This window comes from Artemia sp. Qi Xiang Cuo, chromosome 2, assembly GCF_049724085.1.
Source record: "Artemia sp. Qi Xiang Cuo chromosome 2, ASM4972408v1, whole genome shotgun sequence".
NCBI lineage: Eukaryota > Metazoa > Arthropoda > Branchiopoda > Anostraca > Artemiidae > Artemia > Artemia sp. Qi Xiang Cuo.
The window spans coordinates 88,250,727-88,265,024 of record NC_142795.1 but is presented as its reverse complement, the minus strand read 5'-3'; the positions used below and the strand labels follow the sequence as shown (position 1 = coordinate 88,265,024).

Sequence of the window (14,298 nt, the reverse complement as noted above, 5' to 3'; positions counted from 1 at the left end):
TATATCTCGATGTTTTAAGAATGTATTTCTTAACACGGTAGTGTGATAAAATGTTTAACTTTAATTCGCAATGCTTAGAAAATGATGTGCTCATTTGGTTGCAAAACAAAATAAAAAATCAGTTAAAATGTACTTATAGTATATCAATACTTACAGTATTGATAGTGTGGTAGGGGGCGGTAAAGTCAACATCTGCCCCCCCCCCCCCCGAGAAAAAACTAACTCCGGCTCTGCCATATTCGTTGTGTTCTAAAACGTGCGTGTCAAATATTAGCTTAGAGAAAAAAGGGGAGCTGAGAAATGCGGAAGTACCCCCAGGTCCATATTTACCAACAGGCCCACTAGGCCTGAGCCTAGGGGCGTACAATGCCAGGGGTGCAATAAATTATCACTGAGTGATTTTTTCTTACCGAAAACTGGACTGGTGTGATTTATCGTCAAAGTGTTTTTGAAATAACACAGGAATTCCGTGGCCACTAAAAAACTATCATATGTCTCCCAAGAATGACAGCTGAGAGTTCGGTATCATCTCTCGTTTTCTTTACTTTTGGCTGAGCAATTACGTTCTGTCCAGTGCTTCCACTATCCCTAAATTTTCGGAAATTTCCCCGAAAATCTCACAAAAACGGAGCGGCAAAAACGCTTAGGCCTAGAAGCGTCAACTCTTTAAATTTCGGCCCTGAGTACCCTTTACAAATTAGACAATTTTCCTTTCGTTTAAATTTTAATGTAAATTTTTCCGTTGCTATATAAAAAGTGTAAAAAAAATGTCACTAAATAAAGTGTTGTAAATCTATGCACGAAGAGGAAAAAATCTGCAAAAGATTAAAGTTTCAAATGAGTAGCTGATAAGCGGTTTGGTTAAATATCATATATTAGAAAATTTAAAAAGAAATAACATAAAAAAGTGAAAGAAAAGTAACTGAAGATTTACTCAAAATGTGATTCAATGAAGTCTGGAATATTTAGTGAAATATGCTTACAGAATTACTAGAATTTAACCTCAAACACAAACATGTTAAAAGGTGTGCCGATTTCTAAGTTATTTTAAATCTTGGTCTCATTAAAACGTGATTATGCGAATACATGATTATTACACAATTCTTATTCAAATTAAGAGTTGCTTCCATGAACTTCCCAAAATGAGAATATCTCTACGTGACTATGTTTACAGCTATTCATTTTAAAACCTTGTTGCCAATTTTTGCACGTTGACTCTGTAAACTCTTTATGTTGACAATTAAAATTTTCAGCACTTCGCAAATTGACATTGGCCCTTTTTTTATTTTCATTGTTTGCATTGTACAAGGGCAGAAAGGCCTTAGCAGAATATGTAAATCATATTCTCGCTATGGATTCTGATTCTAGAATAATTTTTTTGTAGCATTTTTATTTGGTATATCCTTGAACTAAATTATAGCTTAAAATACTAAGGACATCAAAATAAAAGCTTTAATTGCCCCTTTGGATTCATTTTCGATCTGTTCAGACCTAAAAACTGTGATTTCGTAATTTTTTCTTTTGTTTGTTTCAAAATTACAAAGTTAATAGGGTATTATCACAATTTCATCAGTGTTGCCATGTTGAATTGTGAAAATGAATAAGTAAAACTAGATAAATTAATTTGACAGTGCTTTTTGTCCGTAAAAATTCAAATGCTAGCAATAAGTTGTCTCCCAAAAACACGTGCCCTTGTTTTTTCTCAAAGTCATCCGATGAAAATTTTGAGATAGCGATTTTGGTCAGCATAGTTGAAAGGTCCGACAGGTATGCCTCTGGGAATGTCATGACCCCGCAAGGCCCCTGGAGAAAGGGCTGTAGGCGATGTAACTTGCCCATTGTTTTCATACGGTATTTGTTATTGGAAAGTATACAGACATTTTTCGGAGGGAGGGGCCTTTTCCATGGGTGGAAGTTTCCGAGGGTGAATTTTTAGGGAAAATTTTGCGCGGAGGTAATTTGCCAGAATTCCTATAATTGTTTTTATTTGTCTTACTGTCTCTTAGGTGACTCAATTTTACATGTTGAGATGTTTCGGGGGAATTTCAGGGGAAATTTTCAGCTGGGTGATCTTTTCTGTGGGGGTGGGGTGGATTTCCACAGGAAAATTCTCCATGGAGGAACTTTCTATGGAATAAACATGGCATCGGGGATGATTTCCGGGAAATATTTTCTACAAAGGGGGGATTTCTGGCATAATTTAGAAAACGATCAGAATTGAAATAAAAAACAAGCCTTCTTTCAAGTGAAAATAAAAAGAATTTTCCGGGTCAAATTATCCGCAGAAAACTTTCCGGTGGGAATTTTCAGCGAGGATGGAATTGTCTAGGGTGACTGTACGCGGGAGGAACTTTCTATGGAGGAATTGTCTCAAGGGGGATGTTCCATGGAGGGGGAGGCTGATTTTCCAAAATCATTTTAAAAACGATCAGAAATCAAATTAATTTTTTTTTTTAGCTGAAAGCAGGGAGCAACATTAAAACTTAAAACGAACAGAATTTTTTCTGTATATAAGGGGGGCTGCCCTCTCCCCAATACCTCACTCTTTTCGCTAAAGTCTGAATGTTTGTCTCAAATCAAACGACTCCGGAAACACAAGGGCCGTTTGATTCGAAGAAGAAACTTTTTATTATACTAAAAAACTTTAGCTAGAAGAGCGGGGGAATGAAGAAGGGGCACTCCCCTGCATATTCGGAATAATTTCTTTTGAAAGTTCAAATGTTGCTCCTTACTTTCAATTGAAACTTGTTTTTTCTTACTCAACTATATTTAGACACGTTCTGTAAAATAGCACTAACCGTTGGGACGGCTAGGGCACGTTTTGTGGATGAAGGATGACAGATTTCCGATGATTGTCCTTTTCGGCCAACCGTCTAGGGCTAAACAGAAAGCAGGTCGTCCGCAGCTGGTTTGGGAGAATGTCATAAGGAAAGATTTAAAGGAAATGGGAACTTCCTGGGACGATATAAAAAGGGAGGCTTTGAATAGATTGGGATTGGGGAGGAGCGTGCATAGTTCGTTGGCCTCAGGTGGCTTGGTGCTTTGGTGAGTTGTTAGTAGTAGTAGTATGAATTTTTGCGTCATTCATAACATCTGCTAAGACGACATCTTCTTTAAAATTTACTTTTTTCTGTGACTCTGCAATACTATAGGGAGTTTTTCCGCATTGAAGTGGTTAGGCTCACAATTGCTCATTTCTTCTGAAATTGTTTCATATATGTCTTAGATTTCTTCATCAGTACAATGCATGACTCTTTGACTTTCATTCAACTTTCTTTTGGGCTTTGAAAATTTAGGAAAATTTTGCAGTATTGCTAAAACACACTATGTCTGTTAAAAGCCATAAACACAATTAGAAAAAATGAAAACAATTTTGACATTTTATTTATCAACCTTGAGTATAAAAAGAACCATTGCACGATTGGCTTCACTGCGAAAAACAATTTTTTCCGAATTTTTGTACTACTCTGTTTTAAAATTAAACGTAATTAAAAAAGCACTGGCTATCTACACCTTCTTAGTTGTAGCTGCGGCAAGATCCGCTAAAAGTTGTACTATGTGATCAGGGACCGCTGGTGGCACCGGCAGATGATCACCAGCTGGTACAAACCCATTTTCATCTGCAATGTATGTCAAGGTGACAATAGTTCCGTCTGGAGCAGTGTATGATACTTTTCCTTCTGACATTTGTCCTTTTTCCTCGCCAACTTCTACAATGCGACCAGATTCGTCCCGGGAAATGCCATTACTGGTTTCAAATCTGAAAAATAGGGTGTTACTAATTAATAAGGGGTTTTCAGGAGCGTGGCGGAAGGGGGAACAAGTGTCTAAGCTTCTTTCTTGCTCCATATCTAAATTGCATCTGTCAATGTTGTTGGTAATGTATGGAAAGTAGAAAATATACCTGCAACAGGTAAATATGGGGGGCGGGGCTATACACTATGATATTGGTTCTAAAGAGCCCGTTTCGTTCTGTTTGAACCATCAGGCCACTTATAGAGCCACTGATGTGGAAGAAGTAGCATATCAAGAATGTTATTTGAATCAGTATCCACTCTGTAGAAATAATTTCAAAAGTTTGAGGTTCCCAAATGTATTCCAGGTAAATAAAAGGACCTAAACTTGGGAGGAGCTTAAATATTTGAGCTGACTAAGATACTTAACATAAACTTATATATTGTGGAACCTGGGTGAATTAAGGTCAATGTCTCGATTTTTTGTCAGTAATTAATGTCACTAATTTTTCGCAGATAATTTTCTCGTAATAAACGCCAATTCACGATAATTAATTAATTTCACGATAATTAATTAATTTTATAGGAATGAACTGAGTTACATATCTGAGAGTAGGCTTTGTTTTATCGCAATAGTTCATAATGTGAACATAAAAATCACCATTTCATTGTTTCACCAAATCATCTAATCATTTTGAAAACTTCTGCACTTGTTTTTAACCTCACAAAATTCATTTTAAATAAACACAATTTATTTCATAATTATAATTATAATAAAACATAATATATAGTAAAACATAATTACAATTTATTTCACGTTAATTCATCAAGGAGTTAAGTCACCCTATTTCACAATAAAGAAAAGAAACCTGACTTTATCAAAATTTGTAATCTTTTAAGATTTTATTTTACTAAAAAAAATGGATAGATGTAAATTAAGAAGATTTGGAAAAAATCCACTACTTTTATTATTAATATACAAGACTTTTTTGAGATATACCATTTAAGGTGAGTAGCTTATTTTTAATCGAAGCCAATTTAATTAGATATGATTTTTAGGATATTTGAAAAAAGCCAAATGCATCAAATCATAATTGGAACTGTAATTCAGTGTTTTAGTCTCAAGATTCATAAAATATTGAAATTAGATTAACGAAAGAGTTGCAGTGCATACAGTTCTCTTTCTTGATATCATGCTCTTTTTTCTTTTTACTTTTAATGTAGTGAAAATCCATATTTACGTAATGTAGTAAAATATTTAATGTATAGTAATATAGTCATATTTTTTGTAATATAGTAATATAACATTAAGCTATATTTACCAATTTAGCTTAGTGCTTATTTATACCATTTAAGGTATAGCGGGTCTGCATACAAAATGTGTTAGCTACATATTATGTTACTACATATTATGTTAGCTACTTATTACATATTACTACATATTTACTACATGTTACTTACTACATATTATGTTAGCTACAATTATTCTACATATCATGAAGTAAGAATTGTTTTATAACTTCACCCTGTAAAGTTATAACTTAATCTTTTATAACTTGATCTACCAAGCACTGTTTTGGTGCCCTCTTTTCTTATTAAATTTAAAAAAAACAAGTTTTTTTTACTGAAAGTAAGGAGCAACTTTAAAACTTAAAACAAACAGAAATTATTCCGTATATGAAAGGGGCTGTCCCCTCGTCAACGCCTCGCTCTTTACGCTAAAGTTTTTTATTATTTAAAAAAAGTTGCGAGAAAGAGTCTAACTTTAGCGTAAAGAGCTAGGCGTTTAGGAGGGGACGGCCCCTTTCATATACGGAATAATTTCTGTTCGTTTTAAGTTTTAATGTTGCTCCTTACTTTCAGTTAAAAAAACTTATTTTTTTATTTAATATTTGAACGTTTTTGAATTAATGAAGGTTTTGTTTTTGGCTCAATGTACATGAATTATTAAAACAAATTTTTATATTAATTTTACTTTTATTTGGATAAATGGCTTTCTCGAACGTTGTTTAATTATATTTACAAACGTTTTTATTAGTAATAAATGTACGTAACTTACGAATTAACTTACGTAACGAACTTCTATATTCATATATTTTTAATACGTATATTAGGGGGTTCGCCCCTTAGTCAATACCTCGCTCTTTACGCTAAAGTTCGAATTTTGATCCAACTCTTTAAAAATGACCCCTTAATCACAAAGGCCGTTAATTCGAATAAATAGCTCTTATGAAAGTACTAAAAATCCTTTGGCTTAAAGAGCGAGGTATTCACTAGGGGGCGAACCCAATCATATACTTAATAATTTCTGTTCGTTTTATGTTTTTATGTTACTCCTTACTTTCATTTGAAAAACTTGTTTTTTTAACTTAAATTCCGGTCGGTTTTTTAAGTAATGCTGGGAAATCCGGCGCCCCCTTCATAGCAATTTCTCTACCCCTATGAAAATTTTCTCCATGGAACGATGCTCCTACATAGACCCCAATCCTCCTCCCCACTACCAGAAAAAAAAACCTGAAAACGTCTGTATACTTCCCAATAACCAATACTATATGTAAACATTGGGTAAAGTTCATGACTTTCAGCCGTCCCCCGGGGACTTTGGGGGATTAAGTCATTCTAAAAGATATAGTTAATACATTTTCGACCATGCTGAACAAAATAGCTGTCTCAAAATTTTGATCGGGTGACTTTGGGAATAAATGAGCGTGGGATGGGGCCTAGTTGCCCTCCATTCTTTTGGTCACTTAAAAAGGGCACTGGAACTTTTAATTTCCGTTCGAATGAGCCCTCCCACGATATTCTAGGACCGCTGGGTCGATACGATCACCCCTGGAAAAAAAAAATAAACCCTCATCCGTGATCTTTCTTATGGCAAAAATAACAAATTCCGCATTTTTGCAGATAGGAGCTTGAAACTTATACAAAAGGGTTCTCTGATATGCTGAATCTGTTGGTGTGATTTTCATTAAGGTTCTATAACTTTTAGAGGTTGTTTCTCCCTTTTTTTGAAAATCAGGCAAATTGTCTCAGGCGTGTAACTTTTGATTGGACTAAACTTGACGAAACTTATATATTTAAAATCAGCATTAAAATCTGATTCTTTTGATGTATCTATTGGTATCAAAATTCTGTTTTTTAGAGTTTTAGTTACTATTGAGCCGGGTCGCTCCTTACTCACAGTTCGTTACCACGATCTGTTTGATTACTATAGCTTCAAAATTCTAAAAGTCATTACTTAGTCAAATTCTATTTGAATTTTTAAAATCCCTCAAGGTGCGCCGATATTTTTTGGTTTTTTTTTTTTTTTTTTTTTGATTTTTTTTTTTTTTTTTTTTTTACTGAACAGGATGCTTATGTTATTCAGCATAGGGAAATGCTGTTGGTCTTAAGCAAAACGACGAGAATTGCCTTATTTAAGCTGAGAAACATTTTTTTTTGTCAAGATATTAGATTTTATTACAGTTTTTTTTTCTTTGTCATTGATGTTGGGAGATTGGTCTAAAAATAATGGTACACGAAATCATCTTTTCTCAACAGTCTCTGGTGTTTTCCTCGGGTTTTGTAGCATAAGGCAAGTGTATTCCAATGTTTAACTTTGCTTTTAAAAAACTAATTTTGTTTCTTAATAATATTATTTTACTAATTTTTTGGTTTGAATTGTATTCACTAACCGTATAAGAAAGTTCATCTTTAGTTCATGGTGAACACGAGCTCACGGTGTCATCAGCCTTAACAAGGTCTCAGTACTGAAATGAGCCTCTACAAAAGGGATTCCAGGGATTAATTTCCTCTTCCCCTGGCTAGACCCACGTCGGTGGAATTTTTGCAAAATCGTAAATATTAAAACATTTTGTAGAATCTTAATATGTGTTTCCAACCGAGAAATCTTTTCCTTGAACCTTATCCCTGAGCCAGCCACTGTGGATATTATCCTTGAAAAATTTTCTTTTCTTGGAGGAATAGAGGACTGTAAAAGAAAAGTTTCTGCAGCCATCATGAATATTAAAATTTAAAAGCTGATACCTATAAACATTTCAGCAGCCAGATCATGATTTCTGCTTCACTGAAAATCATATACGTATACTTTAAAAAATTCATCTTTTTAAAAAAAAGAAGAAAATTTTAACATTTAAAAACTCAATATTGCTGAGACTCATAGGAGTTAATATCTTTATACATTAAAAAGATTCATTTTCATCGTTTTTTTTGCAGCAATGTGGATGTATATTTGAGCCATTTAGAGAGTTTGAGAGGGAGGGGGGATTCACTTTTATATGTAAACCTTGATAGCCTTGGGATTCTGATTTTGTTGTTGACGTTATGACAAACAAAAATGCGATGCTCGAAACACAAATTGTTTTCAGTAAAGCGCAATTGACACTCTTGCCTACATAAAAATTTAGAATGGGGCGGCCCACTGTTTTTGGTATTATTGTTTGTTTTAAAATTGACATTTGATAAAATTTAAACTTATCTGTTTGTTTTAAATTTTGAAATTGATATATTCGTTTTATTTTATTTTTTAAAGATTCATTTTTTCATCTATAGGAGTATCTCTTATCTTTATTTTTGATTTGATTATCCATTTCCATTTCTCTTCTTTTTGGGCTTCATTTATCCATGATTCTTGGTAATTTATATTCGCTTTAAGTTTGAATTATGCTTTCACTTCATGTCTGATCTTCATAAGTTTTAATATGCCGCTTTATTTTTCTTTGAAAACGTGTTTTTAAACTAATCATTAAACGAATCAGTAATCTTAGTCTAAGATTCCTATTACTTACTAAACGTGGCAACAACAAAAAAGAAACACTATTTGATTTTCCAACACTCTTTCTTAACATTCGTCTTAAATTTAACATCGTCTTAAATTTCATTCTGTTTAGAAACAAAGAATGTGCTGCCCCCTTTTTTGGGCCCAGTTTTCAGGTGGATAATTTTTTTTTGTTTCGTTCCTTGTGAATTGGGGTTGGAAGTTTAAGTCGATCGAAAAACAATTTACCCCGTTTTAAATGGGGCCTGATATTCCAATCTAAGTCATCTTTCTACACTAGAGTTTTATTGGCCATAGAAAATACGGGTGTAACTTTCAAGCGGGGGGGGGAGATAATAGAGGGGTCTTCTTGGCTCAAGGACTTGTTGATATAAGTTTTGAACTGTTGAGGAAAAACAGTTGTTGGTTCTTTCTATGCCCTATTATTAAGAGACCACTCCTTGGAACTTTTTTATGTTAGGCTGATCTTGGCCCGGAGGCTTACTGCTGCAAGTTTAGGGCCCCTTATACCCTCCTCCTCCGTAAATTGTATGGTCTGCTTAACCCAGGCAATGATATTTGTAAGTCAAGCCTACCGGATTTTTTTTCTTCTTCTGAGGCATCCCAATCGAAATAATTCTAGTATTTCTTACCCGAACTTGTACGCTCCTGAGTCTACATCGATTTCCAGAGGTGTTTCTCTCACCAGTTCAGCTTCCCTTTCTCTATCCCCATCTGGTCGGGCAAGAGCAAAAGCGATGAATGTAGCAATATATATCTGCAAATATGAATAAGATATTGTAAAATACGCAAAGAGCACCGATTATCAGGCACATCAATATCAGAAGGGGGAAAGGTTTTGAAAATAGATTGTGAAAAAATCTTTTTTGATATTCTCATTAAAACTCTTTTTTTTAGGTATTTTCATTTTAAAATGTCCCCTTTGGACTTTGAAATATATTTTGCCCCCCCCCCCCCCTACCCGCCCTAAATTTTCGCAAATTGATGCATCTGCCAATCAGTCCCATTCTATTTCGATTTTTTCGCCTTTCTTGGTGTCGTATACCTATGCTAAGGCTTGCCAAAAAACTTTTGCTGAAACAAAATGCTTTTATCTAAATGTCAAACTAAATATATAAATATGAAACTAAATATTTGATATTTATATCCAAATATCAAACTAAATAAATATATATGGCGAAAAGGTATTTAACATTTATATGCCAATTCCAACATTAGATTAAGTATTGAAAAGTATCTTCAAATTGAGCCATGAAACATTAATTTAAAACGTTTGCCTTTTTCTTTTTTTTTCCTTTTTTTGGCAAAAGGCATAAATTGAAACCAGGATGGAGCTAAGACCGAAATAAAATGCCTTTAATACTAAAAAAAATATCGTGATATCTTTATATTGATAAGGTTACTAATAGGTTTCAAAAGACATTTCACAAAGAGATGATAACATTACAGCAACTGAAATTACCGAGATCTAGGAAGATGAAAGAAAATATTCATATTTTAACAAGCATAAATATAATATATTTTAAGTATAATATTTAGGGAAACACTAAAAACATGACACTGTTAATATTATATTGAATTGTCATATATAATATCTAAAGCACATCATATTAATTATAATACTCATATTTTAACAATTTAGAATGAACAAAAACGTGTAACACTTAATGTATGATAATATTAGACTTCTTATAGTGTTTCTAGGCTAAAGCAGCTAGTTGGGTGAAAGAAAAATTTGGAGTTTTAGGAAATTTTGGCTTTGACAAGTTGCATGATTACGTGGGAAACAATAGTGCATTTACCACTTCATTAGGGGCTTGGGGGATTCCCTTGCATCGAAATTGGTCCAAACGTCCCAAGCTAGCCAGTCCGACGATATGAATAAGGAAAAAGAAAAGCATAGGGTATCTCTGTTCCGCCAATTTATGAGAATGTTGGGAGTGGATAAAAATTCGATTTTCTAATGAAGATTCAGTGAAAAAATTTATTTTTCAACATATAGATAGAAACTATTTTCCACTTATTTTTCAGTTAAAACACAAAAGAAATATTTTCAAAACTTTGAGGGGGGACAATTTTTTCCGAAAAAAACGAAAATGATTGGTCAAAATCTAGGGAACACTTGCCACCCTTCCCTACCAATTGGCGTCCCCGGATTAGTGGCCCTAAGACGCACATCTTTTGAAGCAAGAAGCCCCTTTGATTCGACAATCTATCGATCAACCCCCTTAAAAGACAGGGTTAAAGAGTCTAAGCGAATTCATATCCGACCTGAAATTTTCGTAAAGCTGGCACATTTGTTTTTTTGAAACTATTTTTTTATATTTTATAACTAGCTTATTAATATAATATAATATAATAAATATTATATAATATTATATTATAAAATAATATAATAAATATTTCTTGTATTTTATAATTAGCTTATTAATATAATGATATAATATAATAAATATTATATAATATTATTTTATAAAATAATATAATAAATATTTCTTGTATTTTATGATTTTGTTGTGCAACAGTATTCGGTGTTTTTTTGTTTGTTTTTTTTTTCTCTCAGAAATGGACGGCAGTTTCCTCTTTGTCATTCTTCTAAACTCTTTTCATTTCTTTTTAATTTATTCAGTTTCGAATTAATCTTTTTCGCAGCGAAATATTCTTTATCCGTTTCAGAATTAAAGGATTGCTTCAGGAAAAATAAGTTTACAAACCTTACCTACTCCCCCTTTCGTTGGAAAAGTGTTGAATCCACCTTGAAAGTCTGGTCTGTGTCAACTAAAATCAAACCGAAAATTGTTGTCAAAGCATCGTTAAAAATAAAGGCCTGTAGCTAGAAAGACATACTCGAGGGGTGTCCGCTTCCAGGAATCACGTACACCAGGCGACACTCGGTGGGACTGCGCCAAGCGTAGCAGGAACCGTGCCATTGGTGCCTTCTCGGAATACTAACTTTATAAATGTGAGCCAAAGAGTTTAAGTAGCCTACAAGATTGAAAACTGGGCAAGGGTCGACTGAAAAAAGTTGACAATGCCATCTAGCATTTGGCATTTCTTTGCATATTTTTCAAGATGGTAATTGTGTTTTTTCTGAAACTGAGACTGGACCATTATTATTGTACGAATTTTGCTAATTACACTAAAATACACTAATTTTACCTTCTTATTACACTGATAAAATACCAAGAGACGCCAAAGGCTAGATGGTACTGATGATTTTTTTATCGACACTAGCACCAGTTTCCACTCTTATAAGTTACCTATAGTCTTTGATGCGAACATGCAGCTTATAAACTTGCGGATTTTATAGTGGATACTGCATGGCGCAGTTTTGTTGTTCTATACTAAACTTGAATTTTCTTAGATTTCACAATTTACGATTCCTCACATTTTGGCCGTACTCTTATAAAACTAACATGCTCCTACATTTTCTGCAGAAAATTTCATTTTGTCCTAAGAAGATTTTGGAGCATGTCCAATAAAAGTTTTTAGACACCCTCCCAGGAAGTTCCCATTTCCCTTAAATCTTTCTTTATGACATACTCCCACCCTTATCGTGGACGACCTGATTTTTGTTTAACCCTAGATGGTTGGCCGAAAAGGACAAATGAATCCAAATATAACATTTATTTCCCTCACAAATTTACTTTACCTCCACCCCTGCTTCCTGATGATCCAACATATACCCTGAATTGTATATAGCCTACGCAATGAATTTTTCAGCGTTTTAATAAACTGTTAAATTAAGTTGAAGAAAAGAGTGATCAATGGAGAATTTAGTGCATATAATAATTCAGGGTATATGTTTGACCATCAGAGGAGAGGGGTTAAAATTAACTTGTAATGGTAATGAATGCTATTCTTTGGATTTAAGATGAACTTCTGATTCTAAAGGAGTGTCCATTTCTTAGCTATGTCAATAATTGAATCGAGTTCTCAAATCGAAAATTAAATCGAATAACAGAATCAATAATTGAATCGAATTCTCGAATCAAAAATCAAATCAAATAATAGAACCAGTAATTGAATCGAATTTTGGAATTGAAAATCAAGTCGAATAATCGAATCAGTAATTAAACCAAAAAAAATAATTTCATTTTCCCTGCCTTTCTAGTTTAAATCGCGTAAGATCTGATTCTTATCAGTGTCCCATAAGCTATGCTTTAACAAAGCACGTTGATAAAAAGAAAAAAAAAACACAAAAACTTATCTGTTTTTTCTTGATTCGAAAATCAAATTGAATAATAGAATCAATAGTTGAATCGCAAAGTTTACCTTTTTTTTCTCAGCTTTCTATTTTAAATAGTGGAAGATTCGATTCTTACCAATTTCCCATAATCTATGCCTTAACAAAGGACGCTTAACAAAGAATGAGAATTTTGAAATTGTTGTATGGTAAATTAATGGATGGAAAATCGTATGAATTAAAAAAAAAAAAATAGGAAAAAGGTAGATGAAATGTACTAGGAGAGAAAAAATTATGTATGGGAGGAATTATAAAAGTGGAAAGCTATGGAACGTCGAGTAAGAGGTAAGATAGATAGGTAGTAAAGTGAAGCAATAATAGAGAAACAGGGACAAATTAGACTACAAATAAGCAAGGAGTCTTAGATAAAAAAAATAAGAAAGAGACAGGATTGATTTTTTTTTTCTTTCAGGAGTACGAAAAGGAAACAATAACCGGTTTGATTCTATCCATTACGTGAAGTATCACCAAACTATTATTAAGAAAACGAAACAGAAGAGGAAACACAGAAAGGAGTGGATAAAAGAAAGAAAAGAAGAAAAATTACAATATGCATTAGAAAATGATTTTGTATTTTTCCAATATTATAGTCTATTTTTGATAAAAAAAAAAAAAAAAAGGACGCTGATAAAAAAAGATGCGAAAACTTACATATTTTTCATGAATCGAAAATGAAATCGAATAAAAGAAACAATAATAGAATCGAATACTCGGATCGACAATCAAATCAAATAATAGAATCGATAATTTAATCAAAAATTTACCTTTTTTCCCTACCTCTCAATTTTAAATCGCGGAAGATCCAATTCTTACCACTTTCCCAAAATTTATGCCTTAACAAATCACGTTGATAAAAAAAAGATACAAAAACTTACATATTTCATGCTTAACACTGCTATATAATTCTGCGAGCACTGTTTCGTTTGAAATCAAGACCTTGAGGTTTATATTTGAAACAAATCATTATCGCACAAAACTAACGCCCGTATTTGTAACCCTGGGTATGAAACTCGTTGCTCTACTTTTACTCTTTTGAGAAATAATGAGGGGGAGTATAAAAACCCTTCGAATAAATGGGGTTGTTTTCATCTCCATTTCGCGTTCACATTTGTCAAAGTCACTGTTTTGTTTTGACAAAGGGGGGAGGCGGCTCACAGGAGCGAGTAAGGAGACTCATGGTCGATTTCTGCTCCTTGAAAGATCGTTCACCTTTCTGGTTTGCTCCTTTTAGTAAGTTGAATGACATCTGACGCATTCAATCATGAGAAGTCAGTAACATTTAATTCTTCGTATTGAATTTTGCACTGAAATTTCTTGACATTCGAAAATACAGTTTGAAAATGAGGTAATTAGCATTTGCTTTCCTAAAAAAATGCTGATGATGATGTTATCTTATTGGTGAATTTCAAAAAAAGTACTGTACATAACTATCACACTGTTAGGATTGCCGTTTAAAACCTTTTAAAATTCAATTGTATGCTGCTTTGATATTAAATAGTTTAAATTGATTAAATTGTTTGATGTTAAATTGCAGAGTGATG

General features: G+C 33.2%; 1 protein-coding gene across 1 annotated transcript; it reads right to left on the bottom strand.

Annotated features, from left to right (window-relative positions):
* Window positions 1-3,366: 3,366 nt before the first annotated feature.
* LOC148955757 (flexible cuticle protein 12-like) lies at window positions 3,367-13,769 on the bottom strand. Its single transcript, XM_089104132.1, has 3 exons — window positions 13,633-13,769; window positions 9,144-9,268; window positions 3,367-3,760 (listed from the first exon to the last, which is right to left on the bottom strand). The coding sequence occupies exons 1-3, from the start codon at window positions 13,639-13,641 to the stop codon at window positions 3,508-3,510; spliced, it is 387 nt and encodes a 128-aa protein (XP_088960258.1). The 5' UTR covers window positions 13,642-13,769; the 3' UTR covers window positions 3,367-3,507.
* Between the last annotated feature and the right edge of the window lie 529 nt (window positions 13,770-14,298).

Excerpts from the sequence above, each read along its gene's own strand:
- LOC148955757 (XM_089104132.1), bottom strand. Across the intron at positions 3,761-9,143 it reads TCAGGAGCGTACAAGTTCGG|ATTTGAAACCAGTAATGGCA; the intron begins GTAAGAAATACT and ends CCTATTTTTCAG.